Here is a 25,945-nt window from a genome sequence, read left to right on the forward strand (position 1 = left end):
CCCCACCCGCCCCCCCCGCAACCCACCCTCACTTATTTCATACCATTCCAGTTACGTTGCCTCACCTCAATCATCCTACCAAAATGTATCACGTTATGGAACTCGTTTCATTGCTTTCAATAAACTGTCAATGTCTCTCTTTTTAAAACCAAAGCATTATGCAACCCAGCATATTTGCCAGGCTATGTCAGTACCCTGCCGTTCCTGCAAGTCAGCTGAACACACACCTGAAAACCTGGAATAATTCCCGCTCCCAGCTGAGTTCTAAGGTAACAAGACTCAGGAACCTAATTGGAAACATACACGGCAAGTGGGAATGTGTTATTTTTGGATTCAGGCTGAACGAATGGGAGATGGGTATTTCGAACCAGTTGAGAGCGTCGTTTCCCCCCCACCCTTCAGTCACAGTCGATTCCACAGATTGTGTGCGCAACGCTTGCAGATCACACAGACCACAACAGAGGTAGGTGCACACACCCAACCATCAGGACTGTTTTGAAGAATGAGGTGACAGCAAGTTAAGAACCTTTCACATTTTCACTTGTCAATTTAAGAAACCAATGTAATTCTGAAGGAGCAAGATAGGAGTGGGGGGGAATGGGCGGAGGGTAGAGAGGGCGAGTGGGGTGCAACTTTTTGTCTTAGTTTGCCACAATTGGTACTCACACAATTCTGAAAATATAGTCTGGAGACAAACAAAAAGATCTGAAAGTGTAGCTTGCAATACTAATGACAGGTTAACTTGAAATTGTTCACCCTTCCCTTTTATCAGAAACATTAACTTGTATGTTCCATTCAGATTAGCATCTGTTAAGGCAATATGGACGGTCATTTCAATCAAAGGCGGTGGCACAGTCGTTAGCACTGCTGCCTCACAGCACCAAGGACCTGGGTTCAATTCTCGGCTTGGGTCACTGTCTGTGCGGAGTCTGCACATTCACCTCGAGTCTGCATGGGTTTCCTCCAGGTTCAATTTCCTCTCGCAGTCCGAAATACATGCTGGTTGGACCACGCTACATTCTCCCTCAGTGTAACTGAACAGGCACCGGAGTGCCGCAACTTGGGGATTTTCACAGTAACTTCATTGCAGTATTAATGTAAGCCTACCTTTGACACTAATGAATAACAGCATTATCTTGGACGTTCCATTCAGGTTAGCATCTGTTAAAACAGTGTGGAAGAGAATTTCAGGCTAAGGTGCTGAGAAGCTCATTCTTAAATACCCAACGGTAGCAGACAGGACCTAGGCAGTAAGAAGCACTTGTGTATTGCTGTGCTGTCACTTATTTATTGCTGTGTTATCTTTTAGAAATGAAATGCACCGCAATGCCTTAAAGTCTTCCCAGTATCTGCAAGGTTCAGATTGGAAGCCCAATGGGAAACTCGCCATTCACCTTTTGTAGACCATCGCAATGCTCAAGGAGCTCAATATAGTCCCAGCTCAAAGCAGTCCACGAAGCATTCTACTTGATCAAGGCCCCTGTTACCCAACTGAAAACCTCCAACCTGTGCCGACAGTACATACCACCTACAGTGGCCTGCCCAATTTACACTAACAGCACCTCCTGACCCTGCAACCTATATATACTACAGTGAAGGCCAAGAGCAGCGATGTCATGGCAGCACCATCATCAACAAGTTTATTAAGTCACACACCATCCTGATTTTGGCACCCTACTGGGTCAGAATCCTGGAATTCCAACAAAACCCATCTCAGGGTCACCAGTATACACAGGAAGTCGCCACCACTTCTTCAGAATAATCAGGGACGAGCAATAAATGTGGGATTGCTAGAGTTGCCCACATACCAGGGATAAACAAAAACAAGGTCCATGCGTACAACAAAAGCCCAGCGCCTAAAACTGTTACAAAAGTAACATAAACATTCGGAGAATAGCATGACGCAATCACTGCATCTAGGGGCAAATTGGTATGAAAATTAGTCTGGAATTCATGAAGAAGAATAAATTCTTCCACTTTTAAGGGCCATCACAATCTCACAAAGCAAGAAATCTGACAGGCTTTCTGCCTGGTTAGTGCGAATGTTGCTCAAGCTAAAGGCTGGCTTTTGTAAGCTAATAGATTGGGACTGCTCTTTTGGAATTACCATCTCCATTATGAAAATGTCAGGCTTCTAATTAGGACTTTGTCTCTGCCAACACTGCTGAAGGAGGAAATTCAACTCATGGGAAACATGTTCATGCTAACAGGGCAGTGATCAGGCATGAGATCTCATACTGACGGTGCCCCTGCCTTCCCCTAACCCCGTTACTCCAGCGATATTGATGCCAGTGCCCCAGCTATCATCAACAGGCTTTATAAGAACAAGACTGAATGTGAAACCTTCTTGGTTCATGAGCCACAGAAAAATATTGCAAGGTTCATTTCGGTCAAGCAAGGAACACATAATGGATTCTTAATGATGGCGATTTCACTCACAAGGGAATTTTAGAATAGAAGTTAAACTGATGAGAATGTCATCAAGCATGTATATTTCGCAATATTCCATAAAAATGCAGAGAAGTCAATGCCTTGGATAAACTGAAACCCTTCAAAAACATGTGGCCTGTCACTACAACAATATAAAACTACCACTTCTTGGATCTGTTTTTATTCCTTTGTGTCCACTACAGCTGCTATAGCTCCTCCTTCCCTGCTACCTTGTTTAGTTCTAAGGAAACTGGCATTAGATTTTATGGAATTTAATCATTTTCCAGCCAGCTGGTCGAGTCACCCTATTTATTAATAGAACATAAAACACTACAGCGCAGTACAGGTCCTTCAGCCCCCGATGTTGTGTCGGCTTTTGAAACCAATCTAAAGCCCATCTAACCTACACTATTCCAATATCATCCATATGTTTATCTAATGATCATTTAAATGCCCTTAATGTTGACGAGTCCACTACAGTTGCAGGCAGGGCATTCCATGCCCTTACTACTCTCTGAGTAAAGAACCTAACTCTGACATCTGTCCTATATGAACTAATTAAAAAAACGAAAGGTCTGACTTTAATTTTTAGGCTATGCCCACTAGTCTTAGATGTTCCAAGCCACCTCTCTATCCACCCTACCTGTTCCTATCCATTCCCCATCTGAAATAATTAATAAAATTCTCTCTTCATTCTTCTAAATTCCAGAGAATGCAACCCTAGTTTGACCCTCCTAATTTGAGTTCAATATCAACCAAGTAAATCGACAATGCACCCCCTCCAAGACCAATATATCTTTCCTAAAGTATGGTGCCATGGACTGAGGACAGTACTGCAGGTATGGTTTCACCAGTTTTGTACTGCTGTGACTTGGCTTCTAACCCTGGTTCACTAAATACAAAGACCAGCATTCCATTAGCCTTTTGGATTATTTTTCTTTATCTTATCGTGAAATTTTCATGACATATGTACATATACTCCCACGTCTCTTTGACTCTTTGAATATCCATTATTTTCACCATTTGGAAAGCATACTGATCCATCTGATAAAAAGCAAATTACTGCAGATGCTGGAATCTGAAACCAAAAGAGAAAACTCTGGAAAATCTCAGCAGGTCTGGCAGCATCTCTAAGGAGTGAAAAGAGCTGACGTTTCGAGTCCAGATGACCCTTAGTCAAAGCTTTAACAACATGTCAGACCAGGTAAGAATGGCAGATTTCCTTCTCTAAAGGAAATTAATGAACCAGATGTGGCTTTTTGACAATCGACAATAGTTTCATAGTCATCAGTAGGTTCTTAATTCCAGATTTTTTCTATTGAAATCAAATCCCACCAGTGCCGTGGCAGTATTCAAACCCAGAACATTAGCTAAGTTTCTGGATTAAAGTCTAGCGACAAATATTACTGATTACGGTCATGATTCAAAGTTTTAACATTCTATCCATCCCAAACTCTCTCATTTCTGGGCATTAAAATTCCCTCCTTTGGTCTTTCTATCTTGGAACAGTAATAGCTTTACTTTCCAGGCATGTTCCCATTAGAGATGTCCCCAGATGGTATACATCATTAAGGTACTGCAACAGATTTTTTAAAAACACTGTTTTGAAACACATGCCCCATCTGGGGCCAATATTTGACTGAGAAATGTGGCAGTCCCACAGTAGAACATAAAGCAAGATGTAAACAGCCAGAGAAAGAAAAGCCTGGTTTAATGTGGATTTTTCCACCATGTAATTCAAATTTTGTCTTTGATTTTTGATCAGGACAGTTTGTCACATCCTCCTCTTTGACTCCCATACGTCACATAGAATCCCTACAATGCAGAAAGAGGCCATTTGGCTCATCGAGCCTGCACCAACAAGAATTCCACCAAAGCCTTATCCCCGTCACCCCACCTGTTTACACCACTAATCTCTCTAATCTACGCATCCTGGGACACTAAGCGGCAATTTAGCATGGCCAATCAATCTAACCCACACACATCTTTGGAGTGTGGAAGGAAACCGGAGCATCCGGAGAAAACCCACACAAACATGGGGAGAATGTGTAGACTCCGCACAGACAGTGACCCAAGTCAAGAATCGAACCCAGGTCCCTGGGGCTATGAGGCAGCGGTGCTAACCACTGTGCTGCCATGCTGACCATGCTGACATGGACCAGCTTTCGTCATAAAACCTGGTCATGGGTGAATGCACTTCATCGCAATGTGAGCTAAGTTTCTTGCTGACTTTTCCACCTGAAGAAGATACTTTCTTTCTGCTGGGTCTTTTTCACAGTGACTCTTTGCAATAGCCCTTAAACCATGACTGAGAGAAGAAGGTCCAACATCTCTGCCCCATAGAAATTCAATACCTGCTGCAAATGGGAAACTACAGTATTGAGATATACTGCATCACCCAATGCCCTAAGAGAAATGTATTAACTAGAATGGACTTTACATGCATGTGTAGCTGTATCAAAATTGTAAGTGTCAGGCTAACTGCATGCAAACCTCTAAAGAATGGATACATCATGTAGGGACACAGGCAGGTGAGATGGTGGCACAGTGGTTAGCACTGCTGTCTCACAGCGTCAGGGACCTGGGTTGAATTCCAGCCTTGGATGACTATTTGCACATTCTTCTGTGTGGGTTTCCTCCAAGTGCTCCAGTTTCCTCCTACAGCCCAAAACCATGTGGGTTATGTGGATTGGCCCTGTGACATTGCCCCTTAGTGTCCCAAGATGCCTAAAATAGGGAGATTAATGGGTTAAATACAGGGAGAGGCCTAGGTAAAATGCTCTGTTAGAGAGTCAGTGCAGACTTGATGGGCTGAATGGCCTCCATCTGCACTGTAAGGATTCTATGATTCTACGTGGATGGAAAAGGTGCAAACCTTCGAAATTCACAAACGTAGATTCTGCTATCTATCATTGTTCAGTGGTGTCCAGTTAATGCAATGCTGTCAATCATTTCATTAATGTGTTCTTGAACAGCCTGGAAATTTGAAAATGTTTTGAGTTACCAAGTTCAACGGGAAATCTTAACTCGAGTCACAAAAAGTCAACAAGGGCAGGGAGATTGGCTCTTGGCAGACACCCCCCTCTTTCCGATGCCGGGCCCCTCTTGATCAGGCACAGAGTCAGGCCTTTGAACAAGAGCTCCCTCACCCACTGGAGCCCACAAGCAACCCAACACAGGTTTGCTTGTCCCACATGGCGAGCCCACCAACTATCATGGACTTAATTTGATTTGATTGTGATTTGTCATCACATGTATTAGTGTACAATGAAGAGTATTGTTTTTTGCAAGCTATGCAGACAAAGTATATCACATGAAGAGAAGGAAAGGAGAGGGTGCAGAATGTAATGTTACAGTCATAGCTAGAGTGTAGAGAAAGATCAGCTTAATGTGAGACAGGTCCATTCAAAAGTCTGATGGCAGCAAAGAAGAACCGTTCTCAAGTCAGTTGGTACATGACCTCGAATTAGTGTTCCCATCTGGTTAAACAATTCCTGTCACCAAGCACAGCACAGGGGAGGGCACTAAATTCTCCATATATGACAATAAATATTGGGCAAAGCCAGAATTAGATTGCAATTTAGGAAGAGACAATAAGACAGAAAATAAAAGGGAGGAAAAATGAACAGATGGTTGAGTTCATCTTCAAATAATCATCAAAAGGCAAAAAGCCAAATAATCAAGTTGTTTGACTAGTATGAGGCAGGCTAGTAATGATGCAAAAATCAACATTGTTGGTCAAATAGTGTCATGCAGTTAATATTTACAACTTCTGTTTTGGTTTGGTGTGGGAAAATTCAGAATAGGTTGCTAAAAAAAATTGAATTCAAATGACATCTTTCACAAACTAACTGATATCCCAAAGTACTTCACAGCCAAGGAGGTATTTCTGAGTTATAGTCACTGTTGGCCTTGGCCAATTTTCATGTACCACAATCCCATAAATAGCAATGAGCTAATTAGACATTTGCTTTAAGTGATGCTTGCTGAGGTGCAAATGTTAGCCAAAGCACCAGCAGAACAGGCCCTATTCTTGTTCCACAGAATCTTTTGCCTCCACAGAAAGGGGGTAGATGGGAATTTGCTTTAATGTCTCATCTGAAAAGTGTCACCTTGGATAGTACTGCACTCCCTCCAACCAGCACTGGAGTGTCAGTCAAGAGTTGTATGTTAAAAGCAAATTATTGCAGATGCTGGAATCTAAAACTAAAAGGGAAAATGCTGGGAAATCTCAGCAGGTCTGGCAGCATTTGTAAGGAGAGAAAACAGCTGACGTTTTGAGTCCAGATGAGCCTTTATCAAAGCTTTGAATCTAGGTGACCCTTTGTCAAAGTTCTGAGTCCGGGTGACCCTTTGTCAAAGTTCTGAGTCCGGGTGACCCTTTGTCAAAGCTTTGAGCCCAGGTGACCCTTTGTCAAAGTTCTGAGTCCAGGTGACCCTTTGTCAAAGCTTTGAGTGCAGATGATCTTTTGTCAAAGCTTCGAGTCCAGGTAACCCCTTGTCGAGTCCAGATAACCCTTTGTCAAAGCTTCAAGTCCAGGTGACCTTTTGTCAAAGCTTCAAGTCCAGGTGACCCTTTGTCAAAGCTTTGAGTCCAGATGACCCTTTGTCAAAGATTTGTATGTTTCTTACTCGAACTGGGATGAGACAAGAGAGCTCAATCAAGGCTGATGCCTACTGACAAACACAATTTCTTCAGAATATAAGGAATAATAAATTAATACATCCAACCATACTAGAATTATTTTTCACACATTGTGGTTACACATAAAAACAGACCATTCAACCCAACCAGTCCATTTTCATCATTCAGCCCTCCGCACAAGAGCGACTAGTACACCTAAACTGGCAATGGGAGAATAAAGTGCAAGGCAACTATGCCATGTGCAACCTTGACCGGCATGCTCGGTACTTACCCCAAGAAACATCTTAATTGCATTGTATATTCCAAATAGTTCAACTGAAAAGTGTTGTGGTGGGTACGTCAGATATAAAATCAGAATAGACTGTTCACCTGTGAAATAGAAATATTCAAAACAATTTACAAACATAAGATTATCAGAACACCATATTTTTTGACAACCAGTTGGCTGTATCTTTATAATAGGACAACACTTTGTGTAGAATGAGAAGACAGTGGGCCCAATTTTACCATCAAGTTGTGCCCCTATTCGGGAGCGAGAACTTGGTACAGTCGAGGGTGAGCTGAGCAGCAGGATCCATGGGAATTCATTTAATTGAATCTGCATGCATTTAAATTGGCTTTATGGGCTGCACGCCCAACTTTACAGCACTTCCCCCTTTGCCGCCAGGTTCTCCATCCATAGTTGGCGTGAAGCAGAAGGTGGGTCCATTGCCATTCTGCCGGAGACTGGTGGGACGAGGAGGGGGGGGGGGGTCATTCTGCCAGTTTGCCTGAGATCGATGGGAGGGATGGAGGTATCCGCTGCCACTCTGCCTGAGATCGGTGTGGGGTGAGGGGGGTGTCTGCTGCCACTCTGCCTGAGATCAGAGGGTGGGGGGGGAAGGGGGAAGGGGGGGGCTGCAATCAGTCTGGGTGTCAGGGGATGGGGGATAAGGCGGTCAATAATTTTGTGGGCGTGGGGCAACGTTTGTGGGGGCCGGGGGAGGCATTATCCAGCCTGGGAGGGGAGCAGCATTCTATAATTTCTTGTCTGCGCATGTGTAGTTGGAGGCTCCGATCGAAGCTTCAGGGTTTCGGGTGCGTTAAGCCCCATCCACAGGCTTCTGCAGCGCAGTTCAGACTTGCTGATGTTCTTGCAGGTTGAGTGTGTGTGAGAGCGCCTAAGAACAGGTCTAAAAGTCGGATTTGAAACACTCCCAGTTTCACGTCTGCCCAGCACTTGGAATCAAAATGGTAAAATAGAGCCCAGTAATTCCAGATATAATAGCAAGAAAAGTCTTGGGAACATTGAAGAAACACTGATATCAGAAAGGAGAAATTAAATGGAAACAGAGTCCTCATCCTTGTTTCGCAGTCAAAACAACCTGAATTTTATTCTAAACATTCTTAAAACATGTTTGCAACATTTTAACTTAAGGATCTTGTTTTGTGTATGAATTGACTATACTTTCCTGAAGATTGGACTATTTGGTGAAGTTCGATGAATGGTGACAGGTCTGAAACATTCACAAAATTATATAATCCCTATAGCGTAAAAGGAAGCCACTTGGCCACCGAGCCTGCACCAACAATAATCCCACCCAGGCCCTTTCCCCGCAACCCCAAGTATTTACTCTGCTAAACCTCCTGACGCTAAGGGGCAATTTAGCATGGCCAATCCACCTAACCTACATATCCTTGGACACTAAGGGACAATTTAGCAAGGCCAGTCCACCTAATCTGCACATCTTTGGACACTAAGGGGCAATTTAGCAAGGCCAATCCACCTGACCTGCACAACTCTGGACATTAAGGGGCAACTTGACATGGCCAATTCACTTAACCAACACAACTCTGGATACTAAGGGGCAATTTAGCATGGTCAAAACACCTAACCTAACCATTGTGCTGGTTTTCGTGGAGTTGGCTGGTGTGAGCAAGGTAGCGGGCAGAGATACTTAAAGAGTCGCAAGGTATGGTGTTCATCAAAACCCCAGCAGCGGGAAAACAGCTCACAATTGGCGAGGTGCACAAAAGCGGGAAACTCGCCCATTATCAGCGGGAATATTATGAACATTCAAAGTCAACCACTTGCATTCGATTTAAATATAATTCTTTGGGCATGGAGGGACAGTGGTTAGCACTGCTGCCTCACAGTGCCAGGGACCCGGATTCAATTCCCAGCTTGGTCACTGTCTGTGTGGAGTCTGCATGTTCTGCATGGGTTTCCTCCGGGTGCTCCGGTTTCCTCCCACAGTCCAAACATGTGCAGGTTAGGTGGATTGGAAATGCTAAATTCTCTCTTAGTGTCAGGGGTCAGGTGGGGTAAATATGGGGGTTATGGGGATTGGGACTGTGTGGGATTGTGGTCGGTGCAGACCTCCTTCTCACTGTAGGGATTGTATGATTCTTTAATGCAACCTCCCTGACTAAATGAAACTGAAACAAGTCTCCCATGTCTTCAGTAATCCGTCTATTGAATGCTGGCAACTTAAATGTAACTTACCTGACTCACTACGAGAGCTCTTTTGACTTGCAGGAGAATGAGACACAGGGAAATATGTTGTCTTTGGAGATCTTTTTCTCTGTGTTCAAACTTGACAACCTGACAGTCTGATGGGTTCCAAGATTAAAATCTTTGCCTGTCACAGGTGTAACACTCAGGGAATGATATCTAAGAGACTATCTAAGATTAAGTCATCCAAAGCTTAGTGACAACCTTCATTGCACAGCAGCACAGTGATACCTTTTCATTTTTAAATCTGCAATCCCACACAAACACATCAACTTCCTTGCTTTAGCTATCTTACAGACTTTACCACAAATCTTGGCTGACACAATTACTAACACCGCCTAACAAAAGCCACCCTTTCAAATCAAGGTTGGAAAAAGTTTCTTCCTCTAAAGGAGAACCAATTATTGATAGTAGAATTGCTTTTTTTTCTCATTCATGGGACATGAGCTTCTCTGGCTGGCCAGCATTTATTGCCCATCTCTAGTTTCCCTTGGAGGGCAGTTGAGAGCCAACCACATCGCTGTGGCTCCGGAGTCACATGTAAGTCTGACCAGGTAAGAATAGGAGATTTCCTTCTCTAAAGGACATTAGTGAACCAGGTGAGTTTTTCCAATAATCAACAATGGTTTCATGGTCATCAATAGATTCTTAATTCCAGATTTTTCTTGTGGTGGAATTCAAATTCCACCATCTGCCGTAATGGGATTTGAAACCAGGTCCCCAGAACATTAGCTAAGGTTCTGAATTAGTAGTCTTGCGATAATACTACTAGCCCATCACCTCCCCTTGAGCTGTTTCAGACATTCCAAACTGGAAAGAATCAACTAATGTAAGTATCACTTTTGCCTTTAATTTTTGTCAATCTTTTAAAAAGCATTCAGACATTTACACGGATATGATATGTACAGGGGAATATGAACCAAATACGGGCAATTGGGACTCGCTTAGGGATTTAAAAAAGGGCGGCATGGACAAATTGGGCCGAAGGACCAGTTTCTATGCTGTAAACCTCTATGGCTCTATGACTTGACAGTTACCAAGGCTGATGAGTTAAGAGCCAGTAGACAGAAGAACTCAAACACAAACTCTGACATTTTGATGTTTGGTCACCAGGCCAACTCAAATGAGAAAATATATATGTTGTTATTTGCAACTTACCTGTACTGCAAATATATACCAAGAAGACACTGAGGAAAATCAGGTAGAGCTTCAATTGGTCTTGTCCTCCTCGAACCTTCGAAAAAGTTTCCCATGTTCTTGAGCCATATAAAAAGATGCTTTTTTTTAAGATCCTATCACTAGCTGCAAGAGCTCTTTCATTAGTTATGCGCATCCTTTCAGTGCCACCATTTGATTCCTGCAACCACAGCACCACGTAGACAATGGATACTACTTGGCAGCCACAAAACACACCAAAAACATGTGTGAAGGTATAATTCTGAAGCAACCATCCACTCAGCAGATACCCAACAGTTCCCCCAATATAGATCATTGACTGAAGAATGCCGATACGCACGGTACGGTTTCCATCATTCGTCACGTCAGCCATGTAACTGAAGACACTGAGGAAAAGGGCAACGTAATTTCCAAAGATCCCGATTAGCGCAGAGGCAAAAACGCACCAGTAGACCGACATGCTTTTAATCTGCACCATCACGATGAACACAACCCCACCAATTGATGCACCAACACTGGGTAATATCATGCCAAGCTTGCGACCGGCTTGATCGGACCAGGCACCAAGCAAAATTGATGGAGGTATGGACAGGATGGTCGACACAGCAGTGCAAAGGAGAAGAACATAAGAGGCTTTGCTCTGGATGACCACAGACTCTTCAGGGTGAAGTGAAAGATTGGTGCATACATCACCTTCATTATATTGGTCTTCACAAATCTGAAAAAAGGGAAAAAAAGACTTCACCTCACTGCCCAACATTATGTTTCAGCAGCTAAACCCAAGTTAAATGTATTTTGTTGATCTGCACAATGGATAGTAATGAGAACCGCGACAAAAAATGATGTAATTTGCATAATGAAGTTCGGTGCTGAACAATCAATCAATCAGCCTTATTGGAAAGGATGAAATCCTATTCAAAGAGAGCAGTTTTCTGCATTCAACCATGTATATACATCACCGCCATAGTAATTATATTACTTCTACAGTGCTGCATAATTAAAGGACAAAAACAATCCACATTATTTCTTTTCAGCACTCTTCTCTGATGCACTATTGTACTTAATTGCTTTTTACACCTTGTTTTATGGATAAGTCAGAATTTCTGTGCAATGTACACTGCTCGCAAATTGCTGTGTTCTTATCTCTGGTGATAGTTCTGACAAATTTGGTAGTTTCTGTGTCTGTTATGAATTTTTAAATTATAAATGCAAGCAGTAATGTTGCCAGGTGCGGGGCTGTTGGTATGTCATGATTGCTGTTGTAACTCATTTACTACATTTAATTTAATGAGGAAATTGGACTGGATTTTATGGAAGCAAACACCCTAAAGAGCTCGAGACTTCTATGGAGAGGGTTCCCAACAAAAGTTTAAATCTGGCACCAAGTCAAGGGGATACTACTGCAGTAACATCATCAAGGAAGGGAAGCAACCAATAACACTGAAGTATTCTCACAGACAGCAAACCATGAAGATAAAACCGTTGGTTCACATTACATTTTCTGATAAATGATTGGATTAACATTAAAATTAAAATTATTTTAAAAACACTATGTAAAAAATGTGTAACTCTATCACAGTGGGAAACTTTACATTATCCTCTGACAAATACATTATCCTCTTACAAATATAAAAAGAAGTTTTTCAGGGCAAGTTAGGGTGCGAAGCAGTCATTATAGTAGAAATTACAATTTAAAAACCCAATCACAGTTCATTCAGTAATGTGCAATATTGTCATGAGTTTCTATATTGAGATTAATAGTATATAGGAGAGGTTTGTGTCAATTCACGATTGCTTAAGGAAATCCTCTGGTGGAACCTCATAAACTCACTTTCCAGGGAAGTGTAGATTCACGGACAGTGGCTCCTGATACATGGTTTTGATCAGAGCACATTTGGAGTAGTGTGTGTGATTTTGGTCTCCACATTTAATGATGGATATACTTGGACTGGAAGCTAAACAGTGAAGATTCAGTAAATTGGTTTCTGGGAAAAGGTGGTTGACCTATGATGAGAGGCTGAGTAAACTGAGTTTATATTCTCTGGGGTTTAGATGAATGAGAGGCCATCTCACTGAAACTTATAAATTTCTGAAAGGGCTTGACAGGGTGGATGCTGAGAGATTGTACCCATTGCTCGGGGAACCTAAAACACGGGTACACAATCCCACGATAAGAAGCTGACCATTTAGGGCTGAGCTGAAGAGTAATTCCTTTACTCAATGGGTGTGGATCTGTGGAATTTTATATCCCAGAGAGTTGTGGATGCTCCACCACTGAATACATTTAAGGCTGGGTAGACACATTTTTGGTCTTTCAGGGAATTAAGGGATATGGGGAGCAGACAGAAAAAATGGCAGCTGATGTCTAAGATCAGCCACATTCATATTGAATGGTGGAGCAGGCCCAATGGGCCATGTGGTTTACTCTTGTTTCTATTTCTTCTGTTGTTATGCTCCATGCTAATCTGTGCATGTGCAGACTCTGAAAATTGCTGTAGAATGGCACAGTGGCACAATGATTGGCACTGCTGCCTCACAGCACCAGGGGCTTGGGTTTGATTGGATCACTGTCGGTGTGGAGTCTGCATGTTCTCCCCGTGTCTGCGTGAGTTTCCTCTGAGTGCTCCGGTTTCCTCCCACAGTCAGAAAGATGTGCTAGTTGGGTGCATTGGCCATGCTAAATTCTCCCTCAGTGTACCCGAACAGGCACCAGAGTGTGGGGACTTTCACAGCAACTTCATTGCAATGTTAATGTAAGCCTACCTGTGACGCTAATAAATAAACTTTTTAAACTTTAACTTTAGCTTCAGTGGAGAATTGGCGATAAATACCAACAGTTCCAGCATGTTGAGCATTGTTACCATCTCAAAGCCTGACATGTTACATTTTTGAGTCTTCCCTCACTAATTAATTTCAACTTTTATTTCTTAGTGCACTGTCGGAGGTGAGGGTGTCAACTCCCGATGTACAGCACAGACTAGCCTTGCTTCCAGATCTTGGGTCAAACAGCCAGACCAATTAACATATAACCGTGGCTTGGTAATTGAATTTGGCTAATGAGCTATTTACTGCCTCCATGAAATGTTACCACGAAAGCATAACCAGCCTTGTTTAAAACATAGGACAAGTTATTATTTATTATTTGTGTAAATGAAAAACATTGAGTTGTCTTACAGGTTTACAGTAGAACACTTCCATCAACACTAACAGCAGCACAGTGGCATAGTGGTTAGCACTGCTGCCTCACACTGCCAGGGATCTGGGTTCAATTCCTGGCTTGGGTCACTGTCTGTGCAGAGTTTGCGCATTCTCCCCATGTCTGCGTGGGTTTCTTCCAGATGCTCTGGTTTTCTCCCATACTCCAAAGTGTGCAGGTTAGGTGGATTGGCCATGCTAAATTCTCCCTTAGTGTCTAGCTAGGAGACTAGGTAGGGTAAATGCATGGGGTTATGGGGATAGGGCCTGGTTGGGACTGTGATGGGCCAAATAGCCTCCTTCTGCACTTTAGATTCTATGAATTTGCTGAAACAAAATAATACAGAAATTGTAATTCTCTTAAGAGCCATGCCAAATTGGTCAATAATTTCTGATACCTGTGGCATTTCTTCTTGCAGAAATATCAACCTGTTCCAGGTTTTTAAGCAGCCCTTAGTCTTCTTTGGACAGAGTATCTCTTTTATCCAAGACTGTAAATTTTAATTAGCCAGTCTAATAAGTTCAAATAGAGTTTCAGATACAAATAACAGCAAAATGTGCATGTTTTTGAAAATCACACATCAAGCAATATTACAGAAAGTTTCATAACTCCATCAGGACTGACTTTGATGTGAGTAAGCAGTCAAACTCCAAATGCAACGGTGATATTTTAAAAAACGACTACTAAATCAAAACTTATGCAAAAATTATTAACTGCATCACAATGGGTATATATAAGTATAATACATAAAGAGAGTTATAAGGAATAAGACTGAAGCAGTTTACATTTGTTGCAGCACAGGATATCTGGTACAATCCAGTGATCTGCTAGTTACAGGCAGCCCTACTGATTCACAGATAAGCCAGGAAGTTTGGTCTGACCAACTAATCAGATTAAGCATAGTTAAAATATCAACTGTGAGTGCTAAAGACCTGGATGAGATATGAACAGTGAGTCATTAAGCAATTCTAAGCACCAAGAGCGCAACTGTGTCTTTGAACTGGTTTGACGGACCATTCGTTCTTGGACTTACTGAACCAGAAATAAACACTTCCGTCTCGCCCGGAATTTTCAGCTCACTTCCTTTGGATCTGTGAATTGCGAGTTACGGCTGACAAACCCAAACAATTCTTTGAAGAAATAATGGAATAAGAAAGTGTAATGGATGTTGTGTGCATGGACTTTCAAAAGAGATCTTTGTCACATAAAAGGCTGGTTGATAAAATTAAGACACACTGAGCAGTATTCAATGATGGGGATAGGAGTCGGTGGGGGTGGGGGGGGGGGGGTGGCGGTTGCGGGGATGGCTTGCCCACCTTCTGACAAGTTGGCAAGAGTTCCTCACCTCCTCTTTTAGGGACGACCCTCTGCATTAGTGCACTCAGGCACTAATTGGACAGCGATAGGCCTTTCCCATAAGACCATAAGACATAGGAGCAAAATTAGGCCCCTCAGCCTATCGAGTCTGCTCCGCCATTCAGTCATGGCTGATTTTTTTTTCTCATCCCCATTCTCCTGCTTTTTCCCTATAACCCTGATCCCTGTATTAATCAAGAATCTATCTATCTCTGTCTTAAAGACACTCAATGACCTGGTCTCCACAGCCTTCTGCAGTAAAGAGTTCCAGAGATTCACCACTCTCAGGCTGAAGAATTCTTCCTCATCTCTGTTCTAAAGGATCATCCCTTTAGCTTGAGGTTGTGCCCTCTGCTTCTAGTTTTTCCTACTAGTGAAAACATCCTCTCTACGTCCACTCTATCCAGGCCTCGCAATGTCCTGTAAGTTTCAAAAAGATCCCCCCATCCTTCTAAACTCCAACGAGTACAGACCTGCTAAGAGTTGCTGCCCAATCAAAGGCAAGCAGATTTATTGAACAGCAGTGCCACCCCCGCCCCATTCAAGGCCATGATCATCCCAGGGCCACAGGTGAGTGATGGCCAAGTGGCAGTGTAGGGAGTTGTGGCTTGCAGGTATGGTCGAGGTGGGCAGGGAGGGTGAACATAAGAACATAAGAAATAGGAGCAGGAGTAGGCCAACTAGCCCTTCGAGCCTGCCCCGCCATTCAATAAGATCATGGCTGATCCGTCGTGGCTCAGTTCCACATTCCCGCCCTCTCCCCATAACCCTTAGGATATAGTTGAGGAGGATACCCAAGGAAAGAGGCTGGCTCTCAGCACAGTCCCCCTTCCCAATGCCGGGTCTCTAGTTCATGCCTTTGAAAAGGGGTCCCCACCCCAGCAGTCCACAAGCAACCCACACAAATTTGCTAGTCGCACTCCCTACAGGTCAAGCCCCCTCACCAGGCACTGGGTTAATAAAAGCAGCAGCGAGATAAGGTGCTTAAGTGAACACTAATTGCCCGGTTAAGGGCTTCAACCTGGTGGGTGCAAGAAGGCAGCAGGGTCTCCATCTGCAACCACTCTCCTGTTCAAATGCCCCTCTGCCACCAAACGCGGCAAGGGGGAAGGCATTAAATTCTGCCCGTTGTATTAAAGGCAGCACAGATAGACAGTTGATTAAAGGATGAAAAAACAATTGTGATTAATGGAGAGTTCAATCCTGATGAAAGGTGATTGACCTGAACCATTAACTCTATTCTCTCTCAACAAATATTGCCTGATTTCATGATTAGTTCCAACATTTGCTGTTTTTTATTTGGAGATTTGTTCAAAATTAAAACAAGTTTTGATTAGGTAATGGGGAAGAACTATTTCCACTGATTGGTGGTGGGTTGGTAACTAGAGACACAAATTTAAGATCATCGCCAAAGAAGCTATGGAAAGGAGTTGAAATTTGTTTTTATATACAAGTGGAGCACATCATTAGGAGATGGAATAAACTCATGTGAACCTCACCTCCCACCCAAGATCAAATTTACTTTATATTTGGGTTCCCCATGGTGCTTCAAGCCACCCACCAGCCTAAAGATTGAGGCTGGGTGGGAAATAGCCTTTAAGTGGCCATTAATTTGGGAAAGGGCAGCTTCCTGTCCAAGGCCTTTTGATTTGATTTATTTTTGTCACATGTATTAGTATACAACGAAAAGTATTGTTTCTTGCATGCTATACAAGCGAAGTATACCATTCATAGAGAAGGAAAGAAAAAAGTGCAGAATGTAGTGTTATAGTCATAGCTAGGGTGTAGAGAAAAATCAACTTAGGCTGATGGTAGCAGAGAAGAAACTGTTCTTGAGTTGGTTGATACGTGGCCTCAGGCTTTTGTATCTTCTTCCTAACGGAAGAAGGTGGGAGGCAGTATGTTTGGGTTGCGCGGTGTCCTTTATTATTCTGGCTGCTTTTCCGACCCAGCGGGGAGTGTAGACTGGATGGAGATTGGTTTGCGTCTTGAACTGGGCTTCATTCGCGACCCTTTGTAGTTTCTTGTGGTCTTTGACAGGACAGGAGCCATACCCAACTGTGATAACAACCAGAAAGAATGCTTTCTATGGTGTGCTGGTAAAAGTTGGTGAGGGTCATAGCAGAATTGCCAAATTTCCTTAGGCTTTTGAGAAAAATTGCTGCAATGTTGGAGGTGGGGGCATTCTTTTTGGCCATGGAAACAGTACTGGCTTTCCAATTATTTGTATCATCAGTACCCTGATTTACCTTCGACCTCTGTGCAATTTGTTTTTGACTTTTAGCCTGAAAGTAGTGACCTGACAAAAGAGAGAATTGCAATATTTCAGGTGGATGAGAGTCTGTGGTGGGCAATGTTAATTCTTTGTCCTGCAACACATCATTCCATTTAATATTATCATGGCGCAAGTTCCTTTTCATGAGAGATCTTCAGGCTAGACTTCCCCAAGTCAACAGAACACAAGAAGAAAAGTGTCCTGTAAATTGCCCAAAAAAAGTGATCTCAGAATAGCGTTTCAGGCTTTAGACCGCCAAGCAAAATCACAGAATCCCTACAGTATAGAAGGAGCCCATTCGGCCCGTCAAACCTGTATTGGCAACAACCCCACCCTATCCCCATAACCCCACATATTCACCCTGCTAATCCCCCGACTAGGGTCAATTTAGCATGGCCAATCTACCTAACCCGCACACCTTTGGACTGTGGGAGGAAACCAGAGGACCCAAAGGAAACTCACGCTGACATGGGGAGAACGTGCAAGCTCCACACAGACAGTGACCCAAGCCAGGAATCGAACCCGGCTCCCTGGCGCTGTGAGGCTACAATGCTAACCACTGTGCCACCTTGAATAAGTCAGTCATTTAACTGAATGATGGGAAATCAAAGCCTGACAGACCCCCACCCACCCCAACATAATGACCCCCTCCCCTCAACGGGACACAGATCAGCCCTGGGGAGGCGGTTTCCCGCCCCAGCAGACTAACCCCCCCAGCCCACCCCGACCGCTGGCTTCCCTCCAGCCCCACCAAATTCCAATGCAGAGTGCAGCGGGACTCCCCACCCCCATTGATCTCCCCTAGGCCTCACCCACCATAAGCCCCTTGGCATTGCCCCATGCCTGGTGGGCAGTACCAAGATGCCAGCTGAGCATGGGCATTTTGCTCCTTGAGCAGAGCCAGGGGACACAGGCTAGCACTGCCAGGATGCCCATGCTAAACGGGGTACTACCCCCTGCCGCTGACACCTGAGGGGCCCCAATTGCCCCCCTTCACTCCAGCAGGGTCTCCCACTAGTCCCCCAAACATGGGCAGCTGCTCTAAATCCGGCTGGAATGAAATCCCCCTGGCGAAGTGAGGGATGCTATCGGGCCTGGAGAACTCAATCCCGGGCCCGATAATGATATTTAAACTACCATTAAAAACAGACTCAAATCACTTACAATTGAGTAGTCTCGACTGCGCCTGCTCTGTGGCAGTGGGAGATGCACATGCATCGGGAACGCATGCATGAATTCCCCAAAATGGCCAACACACGCATCTCCAACCCGACATGCCAAAAAATTTGCACGTTGCGATGGGAGAATCGGGCCCATAAACCATAGGACAATACAGCTTAGAAACAGGCCCTTTCGCCCAATCAGTCCGTGCTGACCATGCTGCCCTCCCAACTAGTCCCAATGCTCATGTTTGGCCCATATCCCTCTAATCCTTTCCCATCTTTGTACTTGTCCAAATGCTCTTTAAATGTTGTTACTGAACCTGCCTCAACCACTTTCTCTAGCAGCTCATTCCATACACGCGCTACCCTCTATGTGAAGAAATTGCCCCTCATGTCCCTTTTAAATCTTTCCCCTCTCACCTTGAACCTATGTCCTCTAGTTTCCAATTCCCCTTCCCTGGGAGAAAGACTATGTGCATTCATCCTATCTATGCCCCTCATGATTTTATATGGTCGATTGAATGGAAAGAACTGAAGCTAAGGTGGACAAATGGGTAGTTGATGCATCTCTCAGTAGAATTTAAGATTCTCTTAGCTATTTAGAAGGTCTTCCTCAAGTCTCCTTTGCTGGTCATCTTAATCCAACAGATGTCCCTTTATAAGTATAAAATATATTCATGGAATGAGGGATGTCATCCAAGTTAAATAATGGGGCTATATCAGACATTCATGGAAGCGATAATTGTGTCACATACGTGGTGTCTGAGATAAAGGAAGTTGAGAGTTAAACCAGTTGGATCTGATAGCAATGTCACTTGCATGCAAATTGGGTTCAGTCAGATTACAGAAGCCCACTGCTCTACCCCCTGCCGCTGACACCTGAGGGAGCCCCAATTGCCCCCCTTCACTCCAGCAGGGAGAGACACCAACGTTGTGTCTCAGAGCTTAATAACACCATTGTCTCAGCTGAATTTGATCCATTTGACCACATCTGCTTTTACAGACAAGGTTTATATGCAGCGAAAACACTGTTAACCACCAGCACATAACTTCCCAATTAATGGTGTTAAAAATCTGTCAGCTATCTCAAAAAAATGCCTAATTTAATCTCAATTTATAATAAGGTCAGATATTTTGTTATATTGTTAAGAAACTGAAATAATTACCTGAAATTCGGAAACTCCAATTCCCAGCTGACCCCGGTCTCCTGCACATGCATTGATTAGGAAGTGGCGGCATGGGCTTGTCATAATATGTCTTTAAGGGAATTCTGCATGACATCATGTGAAAGGAAGTTTGTCAAGCAATCCAGTTTTAATTTTGCATTTGCTTTTTAGCAGAGCACAGCACTATACAGGCAGCTCTGCTGACGATGTCTTCAAGCTTTTTGTCCATGTACATCTGTTCTCATATTCCAATACTTAATATGCGTATTTTGTGTTTTTTTTCCACACTTCAAGCTGGGGGCTGGTCTTGCCCACTTCCATGGAAGAAAAGAACAAATGGCATGAAAAGCAGGTCAGATGGCCTCAACCGGAAAGCGATTCCAGAGTTGTTTCAGGAACCGAGACATGGGGAAAGGACCAAGGAGACGCCCATGCAGGGACAAAGGCAGGGATCTGAAAGAGATCCCACAAGAAAGTCCCAGTTAAGAGATAGGGATTAGACATAGGCCCTGAGAAGTCAGGTTAAAGAAAGAAGCAGAGCAATCGGCTCCAAGTTTAAGAGGTAACAGAAGTGGGTTTGAGAAAAGCCCTTAATATCCAAGATAACCAAGGGTTGGTGACACCTTACTGCAGGCCTATTGGAGCATCAGTGCTCTACTTGGCACAGCTGAAGGTCTGAGATTGTGCTTGGAAGATGAAGCTTGAGTGTACTCAGTGATCCAGGAGAAAGGAATCTCAGAAGGCAAGACTGAAACCCTGGAGGTGAGTCCTTGTTGAAGCCATCCAAGTGGGAGTGACTTCTGGAGACAATTCTAAGAGGAGTTCTTCAAATGTGTAAATTGGAAACCCCCAGGAGTCTGGTCAGCTCAGGGTGTGAAAAACATCTGGAGGAGCTGTTGAAAAATCCATGGAACCTGCTTTCGTCAAGTCTGTAATAAATTTTGGTGTGTAGTGTGTCTGATCACAGTTCATCTGTTAAATTTAATATACATCATAGTTACCCTCAATATTAGAGTCTAAGATGGATATTGTGAATTGTTTTATTTTCTTAAATTTTTATGTAACTGTTAGGAGATTGCCAGGGTAAACAAATAGTAAATAACTGAATCTTCTTCTTGTGCTTGTGTTGAGATTGTTTCCAACCTTTCTGTCCAGTGCAAGTTTTCTTGTTTAATAAATGTTTTAGACTTTGTGTTAAAACTTAATTCCTGTAAACTGGTCCAGGAATTTTCCCCCATGGTTTCTAAAATTAAAACAAAGTTAGAACCTATCAAGTCAGGTTTCTCTCTGGGTCTGACTTGCCCAGTAGTAAGATCACCTGAAATAGTTACAACGTCATTAAAAACTAATAATTAAAACCCAGTTATTAGTGATTTAAAATGATACACTGAACTCCTTGAGTAACTTTGGTTACAAATTTTGGTCAGCAACTTGATTATTTGTTATTCAAACATCTATCCAACCCAGTCTATAACGATTTGATTTTCACTAATTGTTTGTAAACTATTTTAAGAATAATAGTTATGTTTTGCAGTCAATAAATAGATAGTGCATGATTTGTTCTTTTTAATGATCAGATAAGAAAAGGTTAATAGCTTCACACATTAGCCTCATGAGTATCCTAATTGAGGGTAGCTGAGTTAAACTTATTCAATCTTAACTGAATAATGCAAGACAGATCAGTTGGCCAATATCCATTGCTAAGGAATCCTCCAAGCTATTCATCTGTAAAAAATTAAGGATCCATTGAGACATTTGTCAGGATATCAAATGTAAGGAAGTATGTCAGAGTGGATTAAAAATGGGTGAAAGGACAAAAAACAAATAGATATTAGTTCATGGCCGTTTTCAGGGATGCAAAGTACAGTGTTCCCAATGAGCATACAGTAGCCTTGTTATAAAGTCATTAAAGTTAAAGCTTATTTATTAGTCACAAGAAGGCTTACATTAACACCGCAATGAAGTTACTATGAAAATTCCCTCATTACCACACTCTGGTGCCTGTCTGGGTACACCAAGGGAGAACTTAGCACAGCCAATGCACCTAACCAGCATATCTTTTGGACTGTGGGAGGAAACCTGAGCACCCGGAGGAAACCCACACAGACACAGGGAGAACGTACAGACTCCACATAAACAGTGACCCAAGCTGGCAATCGAACCTGGGTCCTTGGCACTGTGAGACAGCAGCGCTAAAAGACCAAATAATGCATGTACATGGTTGTACAAAGAAAAAGGACAGGACACTGAAAAGAACAGGCTGCACACGGCTAAATTTTGAAGGCAATACTGGGCCAGATATCCACGTTAGTAAACAATCTGGAACTGTGTGTACAACGCTATCAAAATAGACAGATAACACAAAAATAGGAAGCACAAAGTAAACCAGTCCAAAACAAATTAGTAATTTGGTTAGATAGATGTCAGATGAAATCTAATGTGGAGAAAGGCACAGTGATTTATTTTGAAAGAGTAAAGGTAATACTTTAAAAGAATCAGCACAACAGAAAGACTTAAAAATTCAGATACAGCACAAATCGTTAATACCAACATGAGGTAGCAGGCACTAAAATACAAGGAGCTAATTAATAGGAGCAGGAGTAGTCCATTGGTCCCCTTGAGCCTGCCCTGCCATTCAATAAGATTATGGCTGATTTGATCATGGCCTCAACTCCACTTTCCCAACCGCCCAGCCCCCCTTCCCATCCCTGACTTCATAATGGACCAAAACATCTGTTTATCTCCGTCTTTAGACCCATCCACTTGGTGCTGTCTGAGGTAGGGAACTCCAAATAATTAACAACCTTCAGGGCGGGAATCCCTTCACAGCTCAGTAGGAATTTACAAATTGATATTGACTAATTGCTGGAGTTTTGCGAAGTTTCTTGCCCCTGCATTAAATGTGAGATCTCTTATTTTGAAACCATGTGTCCTACTGCCAGATTTCCACCATGAGGGAGAACACTGAGGTGGAAGGGTCTGAGAAAAAAGTACTAGTGTTCAGTTGAATTTACCAGAGTCATGGTCAATGAAATCAATGAGGGGGTGCTCATAGTGATTTAGCCCACAAAATAGTGTACAGCAACTTCAGTTAATTTATTGAATCGCTACAGTGCAGAACAGGCCTTTCACCCTATTGAGTTTGCACTGACTCTCTGCCAGAGTATCTTGCCTAGGCCCGCCCCCTTGGACCTATCCCAGTAACCCCACATATTTCTCCTACTAATTGCCCTAACCTACATATCTTGGAACACTAAGGGTCAATTTAGCATGGCCAATCCACTTAACCTGCACATCTTTGGACTGTGGGAGGAAACCGGAGCACCCAGAGGAAATCCATGCAGACACAGGGATATCGTGCAAACTCCTGCGCAGTCACCCAAGGCCAGAATCGAACAGTGCTAACCACCAATGCCACCCCACTTGTTGCCTTCCTTATGATTTTAAGAAAGTGCCCAGTGCAGGCAATGTTTTTAAGGTTTCCTGAGAGTAAAGAGTAAAAAGTTTATTTACTAGTCACAAGTAGGCTTACATTCACACTGCAATGAAGTTACTGTGAAAATCCCCTAGTTGCCACACTCCGGTGCCTGTTCAAGTATACTGAGGGAGAATTTAGCATGGCCAATGCACTTAATCCGCACGTCTTTGGGACAATGGATGGAAACCAGAGGACCCGAAGGAAACCCATGCAGACATGGGGAGAATGTGCAGACTCCACACAGACAGTGACCCAAGCAGGGAACCGAACCCGGGTCTCTGGTGCTGTGATGCAGCAGTACTAACCACTGTGCCACCATGCCACCCAAATGCGCCATTAGGGAGATTGAGAACTTTGGACAGCAAAGGCTGGTGCCGTCACTTAGAGTGATAAAGCACTGACTGCATTTTCCACAAGTTAATTGATGGATAGGCCAGATTAAGGGGCTGTAAAATGAATGACCTCCCGTTGCTTTGGGTCCAAATCCAAGTGTAAACTGGACAGAGTTTAGCAGAGTAATTAAGACAAAACAAATGATAGAAATAAAAAATGCATAGAAATACAAGTTAGGTGGGGGAGTGGGGGTAGAAGGCAGAAGAGATCTACAATGTTATGAAAATATCAATTAATAGCTCATTTACTGCAGGTGTTTTTGAATAACTTAAAGACGTGGTTTGGGGTCAGAAATCTAAAAAAATTGCGAGGTGAATATATTGACACATAGAACTGCCAACAATTCTGAATTCATGGATTTTCACTTAGTTTTAGCTAATTGGATGAACAATTAGTTAACAGACGGCAGGCAGGATGTGGGCTGCAGAGGCACGCACAAATACAGCCACATCTTAAACATCTAATAAAAGGCGCTATTACAGTATTTTTGACACTGTCTAGCCTAGCTAGGGGAAACCAAGCAGAAGCACCTGCAATTAGTGAAAATAAACCTGTAAGTTCTGACAGCAAATGACAAAAGTACACCCTTCCACACACACACATACATACACGCACACACACAACACACACGTACTCCCTCCCCCACGCATGCACACACAAACATACACCCCACACACACAAAGTGTCCCCCCATGCATGCGCACACACACATACCACACCCCCACACACACACACAAATACTCCCCATACATGCCCCTCCACAAACACACACATCTCCCCACACAAAGTCCCTCTGTCTCTCTCTCTCTCACACACACATACACACATATTCATACATACACACCTCCTCATACATACAAGCACCCCCCACACACACACGCAAGTACCCTCCTCCCCACACACACACACACAAGTACCCCACCCCCCCACACACACAAGTACCCCACCCCCCCACACACACAAGTACCCCACCCCCCCACACACACAAGTACCCCACCCCCCCACACACACAAGTACCCCAACCCCCCCCCCCACACACACACAAGTACCCCATCTCCCACACACACACGTAATTACCCCACCCTCCCATACATACACATGTACCCCACCCCACACACAAACAAGAATACAGCAGAATAATACACACCATCTGTACACACCTTCACCAAGATGAGCCGCTGTAAAGCGAATGAATTTAAAAAGGTCGAAGCCAAGTAGAGAAAGATGACAGGCTCCACGGTGACAATGGCCCTGGGATTCATCTGGGAGTTCAGGAGTTTAATAAGGACCAGAGGTCGGGAGGGGTCGAGAGACAACTAAACTTTTGGAGAACTGAAAGAAATGTGTCCACAACTGAACAGCTGATGGGATCACATGATTTTTTTTGATGGCGGGGAGATTGGGTGTTTGCAGAAGAGTTTCATACTTTGACAGGTCAGTGGTTCCGCGCGGGGGCGGGGGCGGGGGCGGGGGCGGGGCCGGGGCGCGCGGACAGGTGAACACCTGGATCATACCTGAGCGTGCCCAGGTTGTCCTCTCCTCAGCCCTGAGCTGCTGGCCAGGGGAGAAGGGACAGCTTGCCTTTCTCTCTAACTCTGCAAGTGACAAGACTTCACAACCCTCCCTCACATCCTAGCAAGAATTCCGCGGAGCTTGTGAGCTGTATTGCTTTTTTTTTCAATCGCATGGAAACTATTTCTTATTCTCGCTCTCTCATTTGTTGGAAGTTAGGGGACGGGAGTTCATAGAATTGTGATTCACTCAAAATATCAGAGCGACAATTGTTACTCATTCCTGTCCCAGACGCCTCCAGTTTTGACCTATGGAGCGCTCTCAAAAAGGACAGGCACCACTCTCCGTATGAATAGGCTTGTGATCTGACTTTATTCCTGCAAACTTGGCACCTTCCATTTCCTGGATATTACAGTAGTCATTCTATCTGCGTGCATTGTGTACCATCAGTCAGTTTAATTGCAACGATAGGAAAACAAATATTCCAGGATAAAATTAATTGTCGCATGGAGAGATGTGGTGTCTTGAGACTTCTTACTGTAATTAAGAAAAACCAGCATAGGCTTCTTAATGTTTAACCAACTTGCTAGGAGCTTGCTTGCAGAGATAACAGAATGGATGGGGATAGGGTGTACATGGACTTCAAAAGGCATTACATCGA

The 25,945-nt window shown here is 43.5% G+C and overlaps 1 protein-coding gene across 3 annotated transcripts in view; it reads right to left on the reverse strand.

Moving 5' to 3' along the window:
* The window catches only part of LOC145350631 (proton-coupled folate transporter), an 89,896-nt gene extending 64,774 nt beyond the window's left edge, over nt 1-25,122 (reverse strand). For 2 of the 3 annotated variants that reach the window (XM_080199840.1, XM_080199839.1), the window contains exons 1-3: nt 24,933-25,122; nt 10,728-11,463; nt 7,347-7,444 (exon numbers count right to left, since the gene is read on the reverse strand). In XM_080199840.1, the coding sequence (XP_080055966.1) occupies nt 7,347-7,444; nt 10,728-11,463; nt 24,933-25,034 (936 nt within the window). In that variant the 5' untranslated portion in view covers nt 25,035-25,122. Of the gene's footprint in view, nt 1-7,346; nt 7,445-10,727; nt 11,464-24,919 lie in introns of all 3 variants that reach the window. The other variant, XM_080199841.1, reaches the window with a different exon arrangement.
* Nucleotides 25,123-25,945: the final 823 nt, after the last annotated feature.

Source organism: Carcharhinus amblyrhynchos, chromosome 12 (genome assembly GCF_965287045.1).
Source record: "Carcharhinus amblyrhynchos chromosome 12, sCarAmb.v2.hapA, whole genome shotgun sequence".
NCBI classification, from domain to species: domain Eukaryota; kingdom Metazoa; phylum Chordata; class Chondrichthyes; order Carcharhiniformes; family Carcharhinidae; genus Carcharhinus; species Carcharhinus amblyrhynchos.